This window comes from Camponotus floridanus, unplaced genomic scaffold, assembly GCF_003227725.1.
Source record: "Camponotus floridanus strain SB8 unplaced genomic scaffold, Cflo_v7.5 scaffold16, whole genome shotgun sequence".
Lineage (NCBI taxonomy): Eukaryota > Metazoa > Arthropoda > Insecta > Hymenoptera > Formicidae > Camponotus > Camponotus floridanus.
Window position 1 is genome coordinate 2201507 of NW_020229281.1, and position 23792 is coordinate 2225298.

At 29.6% G+C, this 23792-nt stretch overlaps 1 protein-coding gene across 2 annotated transcripts; it reads right to left on the bottom strand.

The window, feature by feature from the left end:
• On the bottom strand, positions 1 to 22840 carry LOC105255830 (activating transcription factor 3). Of its 2 annotated transcripts, none has more exons than XM_011265345.3 (4): positions 22716 to 22840; positions 4365 to 4649; positions 2637 to 2776; positions 1 to 625 (listed from the first exon to the last, which is right to left on the bottom strand). In XM_011265345.3, the coding sequence occupies exons 2-4, from the start codon at positions 4615 to 4617 to the stop codon at positions 185 to 187; spliced, it is 834 nt and encodes a 277-aa protein (XP_011263647.1). In that variant the 5' UTR covers positions 4618 to 4649; positions 22716 to 22840; the 3' UTR covers positions 1 to 184. The 2 variants fall into 2 exon arrangements, with proteins under 2 accessions (XP_011263647.1, XP_011263648.1); XM_011265346.3 differs by having other exon boundaries at positions 2 to 625; positions 2664 to 2776.
• Positions 22841 to 23792: the final 952 nt, after the last annotated feature.

Below are 23792 nucleotides of genomic sequence, written 5' to 3' on the forward strand. Positions count from 1 at the left end.
CTTAGACAATTTTTAAAATTCCACATCATTTAGGCAAAATTAGATTAATATTGGTAAAAACCAATTATAGTATCAATTTTATACGTTCGAGTCTTCAAAAAATTATTATGTACGCTTTCCGAGCTTCTCGACGATCCTCTCTCCTTCAAAAGAAACGGTGAAAAAAACGATATTCGCCGTTTTGCTAAACTGTGCAACCAGCATCCGACGTTGTCGGCACAAAGGGGCTACCTTGTCGATAAAAATCGGTTTCGTATTCCTCGACCTTCACTGGATACTCGGTCACACAGTTCTGCGGCTGATTCAGAGCCGGCGGAGGTTGTTGCACGAAGTTCTCCTGATAGCTTGGCAGCTGAAGGGGCTCGGCGTACTGCTGGTAAGATGTCGTGTCTATGCCCTGCTTCAAACAAGTTGGACTGTGGAGGCTCAACATATCGACCAGCCTGCGCCTCTGAGTCTCCAATTCTTGAATCTGGGACTTCAGATCGTGATTCTGCGTCTCGAGGATCTCGGACTCTTGCACGAGAATCACCGTTTTCTCCCGCTTCTTCAGCCGGCACTTGGTCGCCGCGATCTTGTTGCGCTCGCGTCTCCGTCGTCGTCGTTCCTCGTCCTCTGGTGTCAGCTGCAAATGACAAGAATTTTTTTCGATCCTGGCGTCTTTTATTTTTCTTTATGAGAGAAAATTTTCTATTCCGTTTTTCCAGATTCGGAATTTTGGATATCTTTAGATTTTGAAGTGTTAAAAGGAGGATTAAAAAAAGTTTGGAATTATTTTTGGATCTCTTTAATTTTCTCAAAAATTTCAACATTTTCGTTTTCTATCTTCTTTTAGGAGTAGGAAGAACTTTCAATTTTCTTGTCAGAAAATTGTAGAATAATCCAGCCCTTAAGATTTCATATTTTGATCTTTATTTTGAAGTTCTTGAAGACTCTTGTAGTTCTATAGTTTCAATCGACATGAGTCGCATATTTCGTAAAAATTCATTTATTTTTCGCTGAATGAAAACGACCAGTCATATGAGAAAGGATGTTAATCGTTTACAATTCGTTGCACTTTCACGAACAATAGCAAGAATTTATGTAAAGATATTAACATCAATGCTTGAATCAAATTTGCCTTGATCTTTGAATATGACAAGAAAATGTGAGTATATATTCTCAATTTTTACATTTTCAAAATTTTTAAGCAGAGTTTTCAACTAAAATCATTTCTGGATTCAGTTCTTAAATAAGAAAAATATATTTTATAAAATTCCGCGAGTCATAACTTTAGAATTAAAAATATCCGGAAAATATCAATAACTCCGAAAATATCAATAACTCAATCAAAATTCTTGTCGTGATAAAACTTCAATATTTTGTTCCAAGGAAAGGGCAAAATTTGTATTTAATTTTTAAAAAATTTTATTCCTGCCTAATAAAAAATTAATAACATTCCGGTCTTGAATTTATGTTTTATACGTGAATAAAGCATATGCGCCGAAGACATAAATTAATTCTTCATTTAAATGTTATTTTTAAGATATATAATTCTATCTTATTCATTTTTTCATTTATATATCATGAGATATATATTTTTTGCCTTGACATTTTTCAGTTACAATAAATTTTATTGCAATATCTGATCGAAACTGTTTACCAAATTTCCAGTGTACAAAATTCTCTATAGAATAATTTATTTCACACACTTATACTATTAAAAAACATATCAATGACAATCTATTTTCAATTAGCACAAAACTTTAATAAATTCTGTATATACAAGATAGATATTATATTACAACATAGAGATATCCTATCTTATATAAAATTATTATTATTTTTCCGTATTTTAATGCTGCTATAACTAAATTTGCTTAAAAATAAAAAATAAATACAGCAAAATAAAGAAATAAAAATAAATTTGGAAAACAGAATTAAAAATATATATTTTACGATTACAAATGTTGATTCGTAGCGATTAAAATACGAATGCGTTATTTCTTCGCGTTTTGAGATTCTGCTAATTTTAGCAGCATGCACTTCAAGTCGTAAACACAAACGATCCTGCGCGTAGCATGTAAATTCACGAATATCGAAACTGTCGAAACGATCCAAAGTCTGTCGGAATTAATCTATTCACACACGCGAATAGTCGCAACGACAGTCAAGGACATAAGAAGGATCGGAAAGATTTCGTCTGGGATTAAGAGACGTCTCCGAACTATCGCTAGGAGACATAAAGAAAGATGGAATTATGTGGATATTCATTCGTAAATGTAGATATTCATTCCGTGCAAACTGTCCATTTTAATTACATTTTTTCGTATTTTTTCATTCAAAAAATTAATAACATTAATTATCATGAGTAATTATTATGATATTTTATAAAAAATTTCCTAAAAAATTGATTATATCAAATCTCGAATTCCTCGAAATTATTATATTTATTAATTATTATTTAATAATTAATTAATTAATATGAAAAATGACAAAAAATGATCAAAAAAATCTCAAGGAATTAAAGACAAATCATTACTTGGAAAGTATTCATTTTTACTTTGACAATTCTCTTTTGCACCAAATGTATATAAAGTTAGCTCTATCGTCTCTGAATGTGAGTAAAATTCGAAATTCAATCGAAATTTACTTACACTATTCTTGTTGTTGTTGTTGCTCACCTCATCCTCTTCCTCGTCGTCGGCGCCGCTGCCATCTTCCTTTCTCGTCTTCTTTTTGCTGTCATCGCCACTGCTATTCGCCCGCCTTTTCGTCTGCAGTGTCAGCTTCAGCCCTATCCAAGGGAGTTTAATTGATTCTCATTGATTAACTTTGCTCCCAAATATATCGACAAGGCATTCGCTCGCGATACACGAGGATCGCAAGTCCATTGAAGTACTTAAAGATGTTAGAAATTACACGCTGTGGGGGAGAAAGAAGATGGTGTCCCCTTTTTTACTATTTTATTAAGAAATATAAAATAAGGTATTATTCAAATTTAAAATTCTTATATTTCTCATTTAAAAATCTAATTTAACTAAAAAAAATTTAATTTTAATATATCTTAATTTTAATTAAATTTAAGAAATAAGATTTTATTCGTATAAATTAAAAAATATTATAACAGTATTATTAGTTTGAAATATAACTGTATTGTGTAAATAGATAAGAATCGAAAAATCATATTCATTTATAAAAGATAGAAAAGTCGAACATATAAATTATACAGCATGAGATAGTGATAGATAATCACATTTTATTTCGTATGTCTGTTAACATTACGATAAATTGTAGACTTCCGCCGGAGAGTAGATTTGAAAATATAACATAATACGCATAATACATTACTACCATAGAAAATGACAGTGATCGTTAACATTTCCACAGTACAAGGACATTCTCGTGACCTTCATAAAACTAAATTGCGATAATTAAGAATTATTTATGTCAAAGCTCACACGATATACAATCCGTTATCAAAGTATTATTCTACGCAAATTCTACATTTGAGAATCAACTTAATTTCAACTAATTAATTTGGCAATTAGTATAACAGATCAATGCGATCAGCGAAAACAAAACCGCCAAAGTAATTACGATAATGATTCTCCTCTTGTATATATGTATGTATATATGTACATATATGCCTACATATTACGTAACCCGTACAACAATTTGAAAGGAACAGGATTCGCAATTTAATGCGTTACGCTTTGCACAAAGTGAACGCAAGAAGAACGAAATAAAAAGAGAGAGAGAGAGAGAGAAAACGCATTTATTACACAGCGGGACGAACATTCAACAGTGTCACCCACTGCTGTTCGTTAAATGTAGATAAAGTGGGTGAAATGAATGCAAATTTCGCTGTCAAATCTAGTCTTGATTCTTCCCCCCCCCTCTCTCTCTCTCTTTCTCCCTCCCGCTTCTCTCTTTTTCTCTCTTTTATCATACAATTCATTCTTTCATTTTATAAGAAATATCACAATTAATTATTTTTTCACACAATCCGAAAGTAATTATATGTAAAAAATATGTACAGAGAAAAAGAAAATAAAAAGAGAGATATATATATAAAATAATTACTATTACAAATATATAGTACCAATTAAATGAAATTAATATTATTAAATATCTTTAATTTCTTAATTTTTCAAAGAAGAAAAATTTTACTCTTATTTATTCATAAATTTTCTTTTTTCATAAAATCGACATTGTTATTTTTACCATTTCGTTTATATAAAAGAAGTCGCGAATATTCACACTTGTAAAGAAAAATTCTCTGCACGCAAATTTTGCTTGTTAAGATACAACATTTTTTTACATGTATAAATCTATTTATGCGGTACAATATAAATGTCGTGCGTGTCATCTTTACTACTCACCTTCCTTGATAAGCTGACTACAGGTGTGCTGGACGCTGGGCGGGCTCGGCTCGCCACTACTAGTCGAGTCCGTGCGATCCCGCATGCCCTTCTCGTTACCGCTGCCGTAGCCCTCGAAGGGATTGGTCATGGCGATCAGCGAGTTTACGATTTCCGGTGTCCTTGGCGTGACCTCGGCTGCCGCCGCCGTGACACCGAGAAGACCCGCAGCCCCGGTTGGGCTGGGATTCACGTTCACGTTCAGATTGTACATGGCTTACGCCAGGCTTTCACCATTTATCTAACCTGGAAACACGAACAGTGAGATCGTTGCGTGAAACAAACAAAGCTAATTAAGTTTAAAAGCATGCTAAATGTAATTGGATATTTCGGGGATAAATTTAATTTTTTTAAATTAATTTTTTAATAATAAATTAAAAAAGTATAGTTGTCAGAAAAACTTAAGTAATTAAAGATTAAGAATTTTTTGAAACGCGTGGATTTGACATCATTATATTTATTTAAGTCTAACTGAATTAATTAAGTATATTAAATATAATTATAAAATATTTCAAAGACTTTAACTTTAACTTCAATTTGAAAAATAATAATAAGTAAAATTGAAAAAATTGTAGTATAAAGATTAGAAAAGATGAAAAATTGATGGAGAAATAAATCCAACGCATATATTATTGAAGCAATGCGATTATACAGGGTGTCCCAGTTATCTTTCGTCATTTTCGTCAAAGACAGATTCCTCGGATTATCTGAAGACGATTTTTCCTCAACGAAAATGTCGAGGCACTAATAATTTTCGAATTATAAGTGATTGGAAATAAGGGCTTTTTCGTAAACTAAGCTTTGTAGAAATAAAATATTAACAAAACCACATTCTTTGATTAATTTTAAATAGAGTTTACTTTAGTTGAGTTTTAATTTAAGACTTAATTGCAAAAATATATGATGACAAAAATCGGGAATATGCAAAAAATGAAGATCTTCATTGACATTTTCGCTGAGGAAAAATCATCTTCAAATGATTCCAAAAATCTGTCTTTGAAAGATGAAGGAAAATAACTGGGACACCCTGTATATAAAACAAAGTAAATATGTGTATATACATAAAAAAAGAGAAAAATTGATATAAAAATCGTCGTAAACAAGTCTAAAGTTTTCGGACATTCCTATGTGTGGTCTGTAATTATAAGCTGAGAGAAATCCCCCTGCGCAAGTTCTCGAAATAAATTATTCTGCGAAAACCGCAATCAAGGATGTCGTTCTCTATCAGTTTATTCCGCGAGACTCGCCTCTCCGGAATTCCTGAGAAAGATTGGCACGAATCTTGTTATACTATGTCACACGGAATGTCCACAGAGTTACGCGATTTTGAGAGACATTACCACAAAAATGCACGTATATGGAAAATTGCAATCTTATTTTGCATTATCGAAAAATTCACACATCCTTGTTTCGTTCAAATGACAATAAATGAATTTACCACAATTGTAAGAATAATATTTAATCTCATTAAATATTATAATTTTCCATAGCTATATAATTATAATCAATTATTATTTTATAATTATATTTTATATTTTATATTTTATATTTATAATTATATTTTAGAATTATATTATGATTATGATCGTAATTAATTTAATCATTCCGCGAAAAATTCGCTTTTCATGTCTGTTTTAAATGAATATTGTCATATTATAATTGCAATCTTAGTTTATTATCTTAGTTTATTGAAACCAAAAATTAAAGATTATGAATAAGATAATAATCTTCGTCATCTTGAGAGATTGGAATTTCCTTATAATATTTATTTTTGTCCCTTTCCTGGCAGAGAACGATGATTATTATAGTTATATTAGAAATTGCTAATCCTTATCCTTGTAATCACGACCTTCACAATCTATCAATGATCGATGCACCCGTCAATAAGACGAGTCGATTCAACACCTGTACAATCAAACTGCCGATAACGAGATATAGGAAGACGATCTCATCTCAATCGAAATGTTATGAAAATTTTGCAAATTTCGTTCAATATCCATTAAAATCACAGCTTACATTTTTTTAATAATTTGACAAATTAATATTATAATATCTTAAATTAATAATTTAATAAACTAATATTTTTTTACACATTTATTACTCTTTAATGTTCGTTTAATATTAAAACTTTGTAATTATTAAATAGTAAGTGTTTTCTAGATGAAATTAAAAGCATTTATTTTTTTTCAAACATGTACATTTTTTAGAACATTTTTTGAAATCAAATTATACATGAATTTAATTATAACTAATATTTATAAAATAATTTTTAAAAATGATAAATTATATAAAAAGTTAAAGGCTATAAGTTATATAAATAAAATATAAATATAGGTATTCAATTGTGTATAATGTATTCACATTTTTCAAGTATTTATTTCTCCTAAATGAGGTTTTAAAGTTTTACATATGCCGTATTTCTTTGTATTGTACTTCCGGCAGCAGTTGTACGCTAAAAAATGAACTGTTTCTCTATTTGGTGGCGTTGGTCTAAGTCTCTAGTGAACGCATCTATCAAAATTATTCTTGACAGGGATTGACAACCTTTTAGTTCTCACTTGTTCGCTTGCTTGCCCACCCACATTGAGTTTTCTCACCGCATTTTTCAGTAACGCACCGGATACACCAGTGTTCATTATACGATATTTTTACGAGCGCGGACCATTGATGAGAATTGCGTAATCCATACATTTCGACTGACGAAAACATGAAAGAAAACTGAAATCTACAAATTTAGACTGCCATTCCAAAAATTAAGAAGTTTTTAATATATTTTTAAATAAAGTTTAAATTTCGATGTTAAATTATTATATTAATATAGAATGTTATATATTATTTATGAATTTTTTTTATTTATATTTATTTATGATGTTAAACATTTTACACTAATAACTTTAACAATCAAACTATGTAACTATAATGAGATCATAAAGCATAATTTTTTTATAATATAGTATATAATACAATAATAAAAAATTAAAATTGCGAGTATAATATTTTTAATTGTATTTGACTCAGAATTTGAGAGATTGATTTCAATTACTATCAATTTTTGTACTTAATAACGATTCGTCGCCCCGTCACTTTCACGGTCTCGCGTCTTATAAATCATTGATTAAGCTTATCCTATCAGATAGCGGTAATGAATCGTGATCACTGACTTCGAACGGAGATATACTGATCGTGAATAAATTTAAGTCCAATTTATACTCTTGAGTATTGAGATCCTTATGTATCGATTACACACAAGAAACCTGCCATCATGATAAAATTCTACTTTGTTTTTATTTTCCGCGACAATTTTTTGCAAAATTAAGCTATTACACATTAGAAAAATATAAAATAAATCCTAATTCCATAATTACGGCAAATGAAAAATTTCTTTATTATCTTGAATATGCTTTATCTAAAGTTTCACGGAAAGAAAGTATTGATTATCCATATAGTAAACAATTTTGCACAAAATAATGAATTTATGACAATAGATATACATAATGATCAATATTTTTAAAAATATATTTGAGAAATATGATATGTGCTCTTTAATAATTTTAAATCACTTTTATAACGTGATATATTATGGATATATATACATATGGATATATACATATATAATTATATATTTGTCTATACATTAAAAAATATTATATCGGATAAGGAGGATGTTTTAAAATTTACTAGAAATTAAAACAGTCTATATGAATTTTTTTATGGAAATGTAACTTTAAAATCTCTTGCTAAATTATATAACGCGATTCACTAATGCTTACATATATGTATGTCTATTTCAGCATCTTCAACACTCTTAACACTCTTTCTTTCTCTCTTACACATCTTGCGCTTCTCTTCGCTTATCCTCGCGTCTTCCACTTTGCTTCGACCTCAATTCGTTACATTCCTCTCAATCGCGCCGGTACTCATAGTGCTATTTTATCTCCGTAAATAAATCATTAAAGATAGTATTAAGAGATACATATTTTCTCCGAAGCGCGAACACGTGGTGATTTCGCGATGTAGCTAGTCATATAGCACTTGCTAACAATTCTTTCAGAAAGGATTCTCGGTTTTCTATCAAGCTATTCTATTGCTTTTGTAGCAATCGATTTGACTTAAATAAGCAAATGTATTTAGCATTGATATTATAATACAGAATAATATATATAATATAATTAAATTAAAATTTAACTTTATATTTTTATTTATTTTTTAACATTGAGTTAAAAAAAAACCGAAAAAAAATATTATAAATTAATTTAAAATTTTAGCATTTCGAAAAGGATTAGTACTATTTCCTCGAAAATATTATCTAAATAAAGTTTTTGAACAAAAATTGATGCCCATTATTGTGATAATAAATTGCCTTGTAATAATAAATTAATTATCTTGTAATAATAAATTGCAGGGAAAATTACAAAAAAGTCACAAGATATTCAATGACATTACTTAATTTCAGTGGTTGAATTTTTTAAAGTACATAAATTTTTTCAACTAACAATCGCAAGTTACTTAATCGCAAAGAAGGAGAATCGCTCTCTTTCCTTTCGCTCTCTGCATGTGGGTATTTCGTAAGAATTTTATCGTTCCGTATTCGGTCGGGCCTAATGCCCTTGCGACTCCTCCTCTTTATCCTCCTTCTTGGCCTTCTATGGTATCTCCTTCTATCTTCATCTTTTTCTTATACTCACGAGCCGAAAAAAAAAAATAAGAGAATGAAAAAGAAGAAACGACTTCCTCAGACTTGAGATCTTGCGGGGTCCATATATGCGCGTGACAAAGGGTCCCCTCGATCCTCAACATACCCAATGACCTATATGTGTCGAGGTGGTAAACGTAAGATGTGCTCAAAAGGAATAAGAGCTCGAGCAAACACTTTTATGCTTTCTCTTTCTCTTCTCTCTTTTAATGGCAGTCAAAGTCAAATATGCAATTTTCTAATAGTGTGCCATTCTTTACCAAAAACTAAAATAGAGAAATTTTTAATATATATATTTCAAGAGAAGATACTTTGAATATAAATATATATTAAATATTTTAAATATTTGAACCCACAATTTTTTTAAATTTTTGCCTATTTATATTCCAGAAATTATATATATATATATATAATTATGTATATGTATGTGTATGTACAATTTTGATATTATTTATAAATATTTTCAAATTTATAATTTTAAATATACTTGAGATAATTAAAATTCATATAAGTGTTTCAGATATTTGAAAGATTTTAATAATAATCGGATCAAATGTGTGTCCTCAATAGTTTAGAATCTTTTTAACAAAAAAATGATGAAAATAATTATTTTAGCATAATATATTTATGAAAATTTTGAAACGGTATAAAATGGAAAAAAATGATTTTTTTTAAGAATAATACGGAATACAATGAACATAACATCGCTAGTCGCATCTCTGAATATTCCGTCTAATAAAATATTAATTTTAGTCACGCAAACTATATTTAAAATAAGAGCTCTACGAATATTTATAAATCCTAGTTCTACAGTTTAGTATTTGTACAGATTTCTGATTGTGTTGAAAGATAATATAAGGTGACAAAGATTTGCAGACGACGGTGGGAGTTTACTGGTCTGGAGTTTACTGGCGGCATTGCAGTTTGAAATAATAATCGGCCGCCTTTCCCGTTTGTTTGAATGGGAACAGGTGTCCGATAGAAACCGCCGCTGGCTTAGCCCGCCGTTAAACTTATAAATAGAAGTCGTTTGATTTTGACGTATGGCACGGTCACGTCGGTATATTCGCACGATTTTCTCTCTACCTAGGATTTCTTATCTCATAAAACTACTAAACTAGGATTTATAATACTTGTGTTTAATATATTCAGTCGCCTCTATATTTTGTACAATTTAAGATACATTTTACTTCATTATTCTTTATTACAGACTTTTCCTAATTTTTTATATAAAGCATTATTTATAAAAGAATATGGTATTGATTCTCATTTCAAATGTCTCTTGGAGGAACATCGTGATTATTTATGCATCAATAGCCTGCTTCTTTCAAAGTATATTTATAAAAAAATATATACATACGTATAAATATATATATATTTTTTTCATGTTGTGTCTCGCCTCGCTTCTGAGAAGCGGACGGTATCTAATTCTTGGAATCCTCGCAATGCGCCCAATCTCAATCCCAACATCATCCCCTCTCTTATATATACTAAGTAGACAGTAATTAATCTTTTCCCAAAGAGAAAGAGAGACAGAGAGAGAAAGAGAGAAAGAACCTCGGAAGAGGAGATCCCCTCAGAGGAACACGTGTTTCCCGCATTTCTGGTCCCAAATCCCACACTATGATATGAAATTATCTTCTTCTCTTTTTCCTTCTTCTCATAATCCGATTTAGAAAGATAAAAATATATCATCTATGTATCTTTTATAGTAAGTAAATATTCTGCAATTTTTTCCCTCTAAAAATTAAACAAATTAATTTTTTAATTTTAATATTAATTTAATTTTTTATATTACAAATTATAAAAATTTATAATTTATATTAATAGTAAAGAAAAAAATAAAACATTTACAATATTTAAAATAAAATTAAATACTGATAAAATTAGCAGCAAATATATAATTTTCTTTAAATTAAATTATGGTTAAATTATGATTTTTTTTAAATAAAAATAAATAATTCTTTACTTCAATAAATTATATTAAATTTAAATATAACCTCAATATTATTATATAAATTTGTCAATGTTTAAATAACGTATTATTATAAATTGCATTCGCGTTTTTCGCGAAAAAAGAAAGAAAAATAAAATAAAATTGAAGAGAGCGAAAGAGAGAGAGAAAGAGAGAGCTTGCGCAACTGGTGCCCATCTGGCCACCGAAAGCTTTTATCGCGCTTTTTCGGTGTCGACGACGAGTGAACGTGGGCGGCCTAATTCTGACGACGAGATTGTACCGCACGTTACGTGTGTGCGATCTCGAGTGCAGACTTTAGAATAATTACATATCGCAATATAGAACGCGGAACTTGACAGCATATATATGTACATATTTTGGACGGCTGAGGTTACTGAACCGATCAGCACACGATCCAAGATCATCGTTATATGTTTCTCAGATATAATACGTTCGTACAGAATTCTGTAAAATGTGTCCAAGTTACGCGAGAGGCAAGAATATTAGAATATTTAAGAAAAAAGATTTCGTCTCTTTTCTTAAATTTAAAAAAAATTTAATTTTAATTTTAATTGCTTAAAAAAAATTAAAAGAAAAAGCTTGAAGATTGATAAAATCTAACATATCCAATTAAATAAATACGTGAACGTCATCATCTAATATTCAAAACAATTTTGTAGGATCAAATATATTTGAAATATTTTATTTTAAAATGAATTAATTTCTTCTTCTCTTTCGTAAATAACTATAACTCTATATATAGCGGACTGTCAAAGAAGTTTCGAGATAATATATAGTGAGATTTTGTGGAGGAGGCGACTCGATTTCCTATCGAAATCTTGTGGAAGTCGTGGAAGTAAAAGTCAATTTTACGAACATCAATTTATGATGACGACCGGTTGTTTTTGCCTTTTTCGCATAAAACGCAGATGTAAACTATAGCAAATTTCCGTCTGCCGTCTATTTTAAAGATGTCCACCCAAAAATGAACATGTAAAAATCGATAATCCTAACAAAGACTTTATTTTCGCTTCGAAAAATACACAGATTCACCTTGAGAATGTTAAAAAATCTGGCAAATCTCTGTCAAATTGTCAAAATAATTTATAAAACTTATTTTTTACAAGTAAAAATTTTTTATAATAATATAATATATTATTGAAATATTAAGAATATTATGAAATTATTTAGAATAATATTAAAGAATAATATTATGAAATATTTAAGAATAATATTATGAAATTATTTGTAATAATATATATAAAAAGAAATGTTAATTTTTTTAAATAAACATGAAACTGAATGTTATGAAAATAAGCTAAAAAAATGAAAAAATAAATTATAATTGTTTAAAATTTGTCATAGCAGATGATAGATATTCGCTATTTATTTATTGCCAAGACAGAGTAGAATCAAGATAATAAGATAGATTTATAGGATATATTTATCTCTCCTCACGTATGCGGGCGAACCAACTGTGTATCTTACACAAGCACGCCGCGATCGATAGACATAATCTCTTGGAGCTTTTATCGCGATGTTTGTCACTACGTATTTCCATATAAAATTTCGTCGAATATGCCATCATAATCAATTTATGCTATTGCAATAAAAAAAAATATTTTTTGTATTATTATTCTTTTATTAACGAAAAATCTTTTAGTATAATAAATATGATTATACGAATATGATTATTGAGTATGATACTACAAATATAAGAACAATAAAAGAATAACAGAGAAGATAAAAGAATAATTATATAAAAAAAAAATATATATATATATATATATATATATATATATATATTACATATGTGATAAAAATATAATATAAAAATATATAAATTATAAAAAATAATAAGAAATAATGTAATAATAATACAAATATTCATAAAAAGTAATTGCAATTATTTTTAAGAAAATATATCTTCAATATAACAATTATATTAAAATTCTATGAAAATCTACTTTCTGCGACTAAGATGGGAGAAAAAAACGAGGCAAAACACGTTTCTTGTCTTACGAAAAAGGCGATAAAGCACGAACCTGTCAGAGAGGACAATTGCTTGCGCGAGTGAGAAAAGAGTTCGAAAGGTCATTGCCTCTCCCCTCGGGGGAATTACACGCGTTATTACGCGGTATCTTGCAAAGTACTTTCTAAAAATATAAATCCCGTTTCGGGAGAGGCGAAATTTTTCGAGACTCTATGCTGCACGTAACTTGAAAATTTGCGATTGGAAAAAAGAATAGCTCAAACCTCGAGGTCGAGTGTATACAAGGAAAAGAATAAGCTTTGGGTTAAAATTTAATTTGAATAAAATCCACATTAAATTAAATAAACAATAAAACTTATTATTTTACTTTTCAAAACTTGATAAAAAAAGCGTGATTTTCAATAACAATTTCTTAATTAGATGTGTCAACGTTTATGATAACTGAAATCTATTAAAATTGCGGTGAAAGAATATAGAAAAAAGTATGTCTATTTTTAATATGTGTATTAATAGTAATATTTTCTATATTAGTCTGTATTATATAAAAAATCTATATTATAATAATTATATGTGAAATAAGTTCTATTGAGATTTTTAATTTTTTAATAAATTTAATAAAGGATTTATTTTTCACAAATTTAATAGACTCAGATTTTTAAGAGAATTTTTTTCTCAAAAATTTTCTTAAAATAGAGCTTTTCTAATGTATATAGTTTTGTAAATCTTTATAATATATATTTAGAATGTATATAAGTGCGTGTATAAATTTCGAGATCATGAGATTATAAGATAGAAAACGTGCGTCAGTCCAATCCGTCGTGATGTACGAAAATTGGCGGTATGTGCGATTAAGCGGAATTCATGTCGCACTTTAAAAGAGGACAGGATTATTTTCGTTCTCCCTCCAAATGGAGGTAAAGAGAAAAGCAAACAATATACACAAAGACCTGATGAAAGACGAGGCGCGACACTATCTGTCCCAATTATACCGCTTTAATTACGACAAATTACCGTCCTTTTTATTAGCAAACCGTGACACCCTAATTTGTGACATTTCTGCTCTTGCAGATTTGAATCTCATGTTTAATTTTGGATAGTAATAAATTGACTTTGATAAATTAGCAATTTTTTACTCGTCCAGTAAAATAATAACAATTAAAAAATTTTGAATTTCTATTTATATAAAAGAAAGAAAAAGAATTTAAGTTTGAATGTTTACTACAATTAAAAATTTACAAATTCATTTATTTAGGAACTTAGTTCCATTTATTCGAAAGAATTTTAACTTAAATAATTATTAATTAACTTAAATAATTAATAATTATTAATTAACAGATTCGGGAAATTATTTCTTTACTTTAAGGACACTTAGATAATTATTAATTAAAAGTTGGATCTATTTTATGTATTTAACTAGAACAATTTTACTTATTGTTTTATCGATTTACAATATCGTTGAAATGTCATTCTTTCGGACTTACGGAATTTATGCTCGCAGACTCGCGCAGATATTTTATTCGTACAAAGTTGCGAGCGTAAAAAAAAACCTAGCACGCACAAAAGCACGCATATTATGTTGTGTCGTAGCCTCTCACTCGCGTTGTGTTTAGCGTTCGCGATGAAATTTATGCTTCCTGTCTATGCTCGTGGACGAACGCCCGAGCACTAGTGTACTCGTGCGTAGTCCTGCGTATTTCCCCACACTTCTGTTTACATCTTTACGTGCTCATCCTTGTGTCCTTGCGACTACACGCGCGGGCATCGTCTATGGAAGACATTCTATTACGATTTATTATTCACAAACAATACAGACTTTTATTAAATATGTATATAATTTTTTCTATCAAATTTAACAAAAGCATTACGAATACAAATGCTTCTTAATTCTCCTTTTTTTTAACATGTTATCTCTTTTCACAATTGCTATTGTCAATTATAAATAATTTTAGTTCGCGATTATTAAAAACTAGATATTAAAATTAAATTAAAATTGAATTAAAAGATTAAATTAAAATTAAATAAAAAATTAGAAACAAAATCAAGTTTAAAAAGCAAATTAAAAATTGGAAGTTAAACTTATTGAATCAAATTTATTAAAAATGTTCTTCTTGGAATTATGTTTATAAAATTGACAATTATTTATTATTCGACATGTACTATTCATAAAGATAAAAAATTATACATAGAATCATCATAGAATTTTATTTCGAATTCTGTTGTGAATAATAAATTTAAGACTTGCAATGACTTTATCGCTACTAATTAAGAGAGAGAAAGAGAGAGAGAAGGAGAGAAAGAGAGAGAAGGGAAATCACCGAAACGAGTTTACATTTTCGTTAATGGTATTGTGCGTTGCATTATGCACGCACGTTCATAAAATCATTTTCTGACGAGAAGTATATTTTCAGGAATTTTCACCAAGCTGCAAAACACATGATTTCCTTCACCCATTTCTTACTCGTTTTATTGCTAATTTAAATGTGCAAATGTGTATGTATATATGTGTGTGTGTGTGTGTGTGTGTCATAAACATATCATAACATGTAAATGCCACTTATATAGATATTTTATGCAATCATTTATATATTCTCATTCTCTTATTCTATATGTACATTCTCTATAAACATTTATGTATTCTCTTTTTCTCTCTTACTTGTACATATATTTTAAATATGTAATTGTCATAATAGTGGATATAAAATAATAGATATTAATAATAGATATTAATAGTAGATATTAATAATAATCCAAATTAAAAACATATTTATTTAAGATTTTAACTATACATTTCTCTAAAACTGAAAATATAATTTCATGTATGATAAAATATCATTCACATTCGAATAAAACAAATATCATTCAATTTTACACGCAATAAAATTATATGAATTAAAATATTTTGTAAAATGGTATAGAAAAATATTTTTTAAAATAAAAAGTTGCATTTGTACGACGATGTGATATCAAGCTTCTTTATATGCGTAAAGGTGAAAATGAAGCGATTCAGAAACGTCGCGTGGGTGGAAAACGACGCAGGTGGGTGCAAGCTTGGTGTTTTTCGAGCAACAACGCCGAATGATCCGCCAACATAAGGTATATATTTTGCGGATCGACGTTTCTATTACCGATAGCTTTAAACACAATTTATAGTGGAGCCTTGATTATTCGAACGTTACTTAGAGTGTTCCATTAGTGTCTCTATAAGATAATATCATTCATATAATCAATGTATCACACTGCTTAAAAGTGATCAAATATTCAAAATAACGTTCAAATAATCGAGCTTCTATTGTATATGTCCTTATAGTCGTTTCACGAATTATAAGCTAATTAATCATAATTGCGAGCCTCGCCGCCAGTCATATCTGACCTATCGACGACAATTTCGAATCGAGAAAATGGCTGACATTTCGGAGAAACTGACATGAAAGACGAAACTTTAATAGAGACAATAAATGAGGGATTAAGACCCTAAAAGCCCGCATCTCCCTTCTTTTTCATAAAGACCCGGTATACGGGCGCAAATTTGTGAGATAACTCGGCTCCAAGGAATATGCAGAAAGATTTACAAATGATCGTAAAGCTTAACTGCATTGTCATGGTTCTAAGATTTTCTAATATAATAGAGAAATGATTGGGATATTTATAATGGATGGGATTGGGGATTTATAATAGAGATCTGATTAAATAGTATCGATTTGAAGTATATTAAAATCGACAACTTGTGATAGAAAATAAAATAAAAATCTAAATAACAATAAAGTGATAGAAAATAAAATAAAAATATAAATAACAAAATAAATAAAATATATAAATTAATTTTAAGAAATAAATTATACATAAATGAGAAAAATAAATAAGTTTTATAAAACATCTTATCGTAATAAATTAAATAAATATATGAAAACAAAATTATAGAGAAAATAAAAATAAACTAAACATATCTAGATCTTTGTTCTTTCGAGATTTCCGACAAGAATAAAACTGTTTCATTTTTCACTAAAAGAATGCGAGTTTTCCGTTTCATATATTTACTCTGGAAAGTGATCGAAAAAGCTCAAGAAAGATGGATGATAATTCTTGAACGTTCCATATTTCTCTTGAAACATCCTGTATATTTTTTAAAAAGCGGGTTAGAGTTAAATTTAGCATTTTGCGGTGTATTAAGAAATAAAAATAGGGAAGAAGAAACGGCAGCCTATTTATCAACGACGAGCCACTCGTCTTACAACAAAGTCGCGAGATGATATAACTGGATTCGCAAGTGGAGGAAAAGAGAGAGGAAACCGAGACGCGATGGCAGGAGACAGAATGGCAGAAGGGGGAGAAAGAAAGAGTCCATTAGCGCTCAAGGGCGTCAATGTCTCGCGATTGAATTTAAAATGCTAATACAACACAGTGAGAGAAAGAAATGGGTATAACTCCTTCGAGAAAAGAAGGGTGGGAGAGAGAAGGGGAAGTTTACCTTACGTATGCACAGATAAACGCCTCCGCCGCATGATGCACGCGTTAAACAAACGTATCGGTCTGTATATATTGTTACGATCGCGATTTTATCGCGTAATATTACTCGTATACGCCATTAGATTGATACCAATCTTATTTGCAATCATTAATGATAAATGATTTTACGCGTATATATAATCAATTTATTTTATACATGTTCATTTTCCACGATAAAATATTACAAGATTCAAGAATACTTTCGAAAATGGTCTTATATTAGATTTAAAAAGAGAAAAAAAATTTAAACCGAAGTATTTTTATTTCTTTTAAGTCTCTTAATCCTATCAATCTTTCAATCTTAAAAATTCCAAAATATATATATTATGTAAAATATAATTGATATAATCATGTAAAATATAATATTAAAATTAATATTAAAATGATGTTCGAAAATGACTACTTATTTCGTAACTTGTTAATCTAGACTTTGTTCATAAAAGACTCGCTCTAGAATAAATAAGTATCTGCAATCTATGTTTAAAACACGTCTAACATCTCATTCAGGCGACAAAAATTATTGAGTATGGGAGAAAATAGCCGTCTATTAGTCAAGACGAAGCGTATGATTTAAGACGCACGATGATTATATCCATGCTTCTCGCATAAAACGGAACAGAAACATTTCTCGCATGCTCCGGGGAGCACATACTTTACACAAGTTTGTCTACATTCAACAATGCAAATTTGTCTTCAATTAAAATTAAAAAATGATATCAGAAGAATCAAATTGCCTAAAAAATTTTAACAAATTATGCGGTTGTTAAATTATATAACGTCAATTAAGAGCTTAAAAAATATAATAATATGTAGTAAAACTATAGTTTGCTTAATTTATAGTGAAACTAAAATTTTAATAAATTTTAATAAAACTACTATAAAAAAATTTTTAAAATACTAAAATTTTAATAAAATTATAAATAAAGAATTAATTGAATAAAAATATTTAATGTTCGGAAGATTGTGTTAATCTTCATAACAAATTCATTTTTCTTTCTTATCATTCTTTTTTTAATTTTTAAACATAATCTTTTTACAATATTTCTTCGTAATGTCTTTATTTCTTTTTTTTTTTAATTGCATTGTTACATAAGTCTGATATTATTTTGTGTGACATCAAATATTATAATATGACGTACGTGCGCGTGTTTATACGATATATTGGATCTCATTTATATTTGACATAAAAAAAGATATTCGTGCGGCGATTCGATAGCACTTTGATAATCTCGCTTAATATCGCTAGAGTAATCAGTTTATTACAGCATCGATATATGGGCGAGCTGGCGCCAACTTGGCGTTTGTTCGCGCGACGCAAGTAACATAACACCAAAACTACATAAAACAACTGCAATATAGTATAGATATTAAGCAACATTCAATATATTTATAAATGATTAAAAATCGAAATAATTAATCGAAATTCTTTGAGATTCTTTAAGAAATGTTATTATCCTCACACGCTGTCTTCAATCTTCTAACAATAATAGCGAATGGTACCATCTTCGCGAGGTTGTTACCTTCATAACTTTGCATAGCAAATGCGCGAGATAAGATTATTATTCTGCAAAGGTTATCAACGCCGGAGGAACGAAAGCAAACATCAGAAACATGCAATTTAATGCCAAAATATTTAGCAGTGTAATAAAAGAGGTGCTACAAAAATTTTCTCCATAATTTTCTAATTTTCTTCACTTTTAAATCCTTGATTTTCAGAATAATTTAATTTTTGTAGTATTGCAGAGATAAAAAAAATATTTCTTAAAAGCAATTTTAAATAAAACACGTAGAAAAAATTTTAATTTAAACTTGTATCAACAGATATTTTCATTTTAACTTTTTATGTCTATTTCTTTAAATATCAAAAATATAATACATGCCTCGATAATATGCCTTTCAAATTTCTATATATATTTCTATTTCTAAATTTATATTCTTTCTTATATTTCTAAAGTTATATTCTTTCTTACACATATACATACGTTTTGCAAGAAAATTTGATGTAAAATCGATGCCGCATTTTTAGCACTTCCATTCATGAGATTCTATCCGATAATTTCGCAAGTATATCGTATATCAAAAGTCAAAGTGGTATTCGTCTATCGTCTATCGTATAATTTAGTAATGATGGTTTTTACGAGGCGTTATATGCCCATCCCGATTCATTCATTTCATCGAAAGATCCACGATAACGCTATCATCGCGTTATTTTGATAAAACGTTCGTATATATAAAGCACTAGATTATTTCCGAATTATTATACATGCATATTTGACATTCAAAAAAGCAGATAGAAGAGCAAGATAAAAATTGAAGTGGAACACGAAAAAATACATGTGTAGATGCACATATGTATAAATAAATAATTTGCTCAAGGAGAATAATTATAAATAACTGTCCTAATAAATGTGTGTTGTGTGTGTATACGATTATATACTATATATGTCTCATATGTAAATATAAATGTATAATGCAATATCGTATTAATTATTTCTTATATAATCCTACTATATTATATGTTACATATTATTAATTATAATATACTATATAATAATAATTTTACAAGAAATAATTATGTGCATTATACAATTACATATTATTAATTATAATAAATGTATTTCACTCTCTTTTTATCTCTACGATTTATTCATTTTAGATAAAAGTTCTAATGAAAAGACATTGATTAGCCCAATCAAGTATCCGACACATTCATCTTATCTTATGTATTTGATATTTAAATGGAGGACCATGCGTAGTTTGCGAAATTGAAAACTTTATCATATGTTATATCAATATGAAATAAACATACGAATGATAGGCTCTCTCTCTCACACACACACACACACACACACACAAATAAATTATTTTCGGATGCTCTAAATTCCGAAATAATTTATTCCGGGCTAACTACACACAAATCACGCGGCTGCCACTCTTTCTTTCGTTCGTTCATCCGTTCATTGCAACTACGTGTATCTTGTAAATGCGATAATAGATAATCAACTTCAAAGACGCGCATAGACATGGACGATTGCGCATTCATATTCATGAGTGGAGTACACAATATACAAGAGTGCCTCGTCCCACTTCTCTTTAGCGAGCATTAGTTTGTGGAAAGAACTCGCTCGAAAGTTCAGAGACAATGAAAGATAAATGTAAGATAAAAAGGGAAAAAATCAATAATATAATTTATATGTATAGAATGTAAAATACATAAATTTATATAATAGTTACAAAAAATAACTAATAATAATCCTTATAATTCCTTATAAAATAATTTTCTTCAAAAACTAAATTTTTGATCCAAATCATAAATTGGTATATTTAATTATTGATATTCGTTACAAAATGTAAAAATAACTTTCATTGCGGAAAATATAGTTTTCAATACAAGACTCAAATATTAATCATATAATTGGAAAATTTTTTCTTATAAAGATAAAGTTAGAAAAATAAAAAGTTCAAATAAACGTAGATTTTTATAATTAATATTTTATATGCGTTCTTTTTCGAAATTGTAGTTTGTATTCTAGTATGTGTGATAATAAAATAATGACATTATATCATTATAAAAGAGCAATATTATGATAACATGTTAGAGAATACATTTTTTCTATCTTATAGAGATAATTTTCAAATCATCTTAAATCCATATTTTAAAAAAAGAAATGCTTCAAGTAAACTTCATACGGATGTAATAAATTGTTGAAGTATTATACAAAAATTCATTAAAAAAAGAATTTACGACAATTTCGGAAAAACTTCTTCAATTATAATGATGAACAAATAACATCACGACATGTCTAAAAAACTAATTTTTTGCAAAAATTGGATTAATATGAACCATACCTAAAAAATGAAACAAACAAATTTTTAAAATCCTACTCTTCAAATATTTTCTTAGCGAATAGAAGCGAGTATACACAAGATGTGTGATTAACGTGTGTTCTCTCACGAGCTCTTGTGGCAACATTGCAACTATGATGGCAGCGAAGTTCTACTTTGTTGCGTCGTGACCTTGAACAATTGCAAACTCGCGACGATAAAACCCACGTAAATCAATCGCAGTTGCGATCGATCTATTTGGCAACGTCAAAGTACTTCAACTTGACTTTTCGCGATTTAAATATGCAAATTCCGCTCGAAAAACTCTTCTTGAAAAAAATTTATTATTTCGCACAAAAACAAGTTGCAAAAAAGTACAACCTATACGAGCGATCTCGAGAGCGTTATGTCAATCCAATACGTAATGACTTTATCAAATGTATAACATCAAGACGTAATATATCGCCGCTATGTTTCTCAGGTTACGATATATCGAATGCAATTCTGTGATCTCGATATCTCGCGCGTAGATTTGAAATGACTGTTGTGCCTTTCTATCATTTATAATAATTGCGGTTAGTATTTAATTGCTTAATTATTTATTTATACTGACAATTTTCTAATAATAATATAATTTGTTGATATAATATAAATTGGAAATTTTCCAAATTCTCTTCTTTCAATTGCATTTTTAGTTTCCTCTTATTTTTGTTTTTATATATATTTAATTTTAACTGCGAGAATGTAAAATTATACAGTTAAAAAGATGGATCTTTTACCGATCAATCACTATTTTCAATATATTACAATGTTATTCAATAACACAACACAAAAACGCACTTTTATCGAAGGACAAACTCTAGATTTATTTTATTTTCACTTAGGCGTTCTGTATTAAAGGCAAAATAACTTGAAGCTTCGAAGAAAGAAGAAAGAATTGTAGAAAATGCAATTAAATAAAAACGAATGTATTCTCTTCTTCAGATCGCGCGACGTTATCGAATGCGCGCGCTTCGGCGAGTTGTCGCTTCGCGTGCGCAACGTCACGTCGTACAATGCGCATTTCACACCATTCTGACCGTGCGCTCTCGCCCGAAATTTGCATCTCACCAGAAATCGCGAAGCGACAATTCGGCAATCGATCTGCCAGTTTCAGACGCGATCGCGTAGCCGTACGAACCGAGAATAGCCGAACGAGGCGCGTTTATTGCAAATACAAATATTTATTACGTAAACGAAACACGTGCTCTGAATTTGCCATGACAGCACCCAACTATTTATCTTCTGAGTGCTCCGATTTTTTCAAGTCATTTTTTCTCGCGATGCCGACTTTGCGCTTACCTTTAGCAGCGTCCCGTGTCCTAGTGCCGTCCACACTCCGCGCACTGCGCACGCACCAATTTCTCCGTCCGTTCGTAATCCACCAGTCCTCTTTCGTCGGCCGCCGGCGCACGACTGTGGATAATTCGCGGTCGCGACCGGCCTAGATATATACCGGCTATATTTAGCCCGCGCCGTCACCGCGTCGCGCGCTGATTGGCCGGCGGTGACGTTGCGCCTGGCCGCGATTGGCCGCGCGAATCTCGCGAATACGCGCCGGCGGACTCCGCCGCGGCTGGCTCGGCTGGGCGCGACTCCACGTCCGCGACATTTGTTGACATGAAACTGTCAGGGAGAGTACGCGCTCCGCTCCCTCGCCGCACCACGCCGGTATATTCAATCCGCGTGCGTGTCGCGCTTCTTAGTAGGCACTCCTAGACTATTCAATACTGCCAGAAACATCGATCTCCTGGCGACACACAAAATTTCTTTTGTTTAATGTCGATTAAATTGAAAACGAAGAGAGAAAGAGTACAAAAAAAGAGAAAAGTTGTATATAACCTCTATCCTAATTAGCGAAATTAAAGCTCGCTTATAAAAGATAGCTTTATTATTAATAATTAATATAAAATGCAATTACCTTCACATAGGAAATAGATTTTGAAATAATGGTGGCAACTATGTCACAAGAAAATTAAATTACAATATGTTAAATTAAAGTATGACTAAGCGACACAAAATTGACTAAAATTCGCCGATGCGAGTGAATAAAGGCGCGATTAAAGTTGCTAAATTCATATCATTAATTCGAAATACCAACTTATAAAAATTGAATAAACTAATATTATTAAATAAATCAATATTACCAATATTAAAAATGTTACCAAATTAAAAAGATATATTGATTCTTTAATTTTCTTATCATGAAACATAAATAAGATAGACAGATATATAAATGAACACACAAAATATTTTAAAAATACATATAGTACATTTTTGCGAGATGAAATATACAAATATCTAACACAATTTTAGCGATATTATATAAATAATTTCTGCGATGAAATATAAACATTAAACGGATAGATAGAAAGAAAC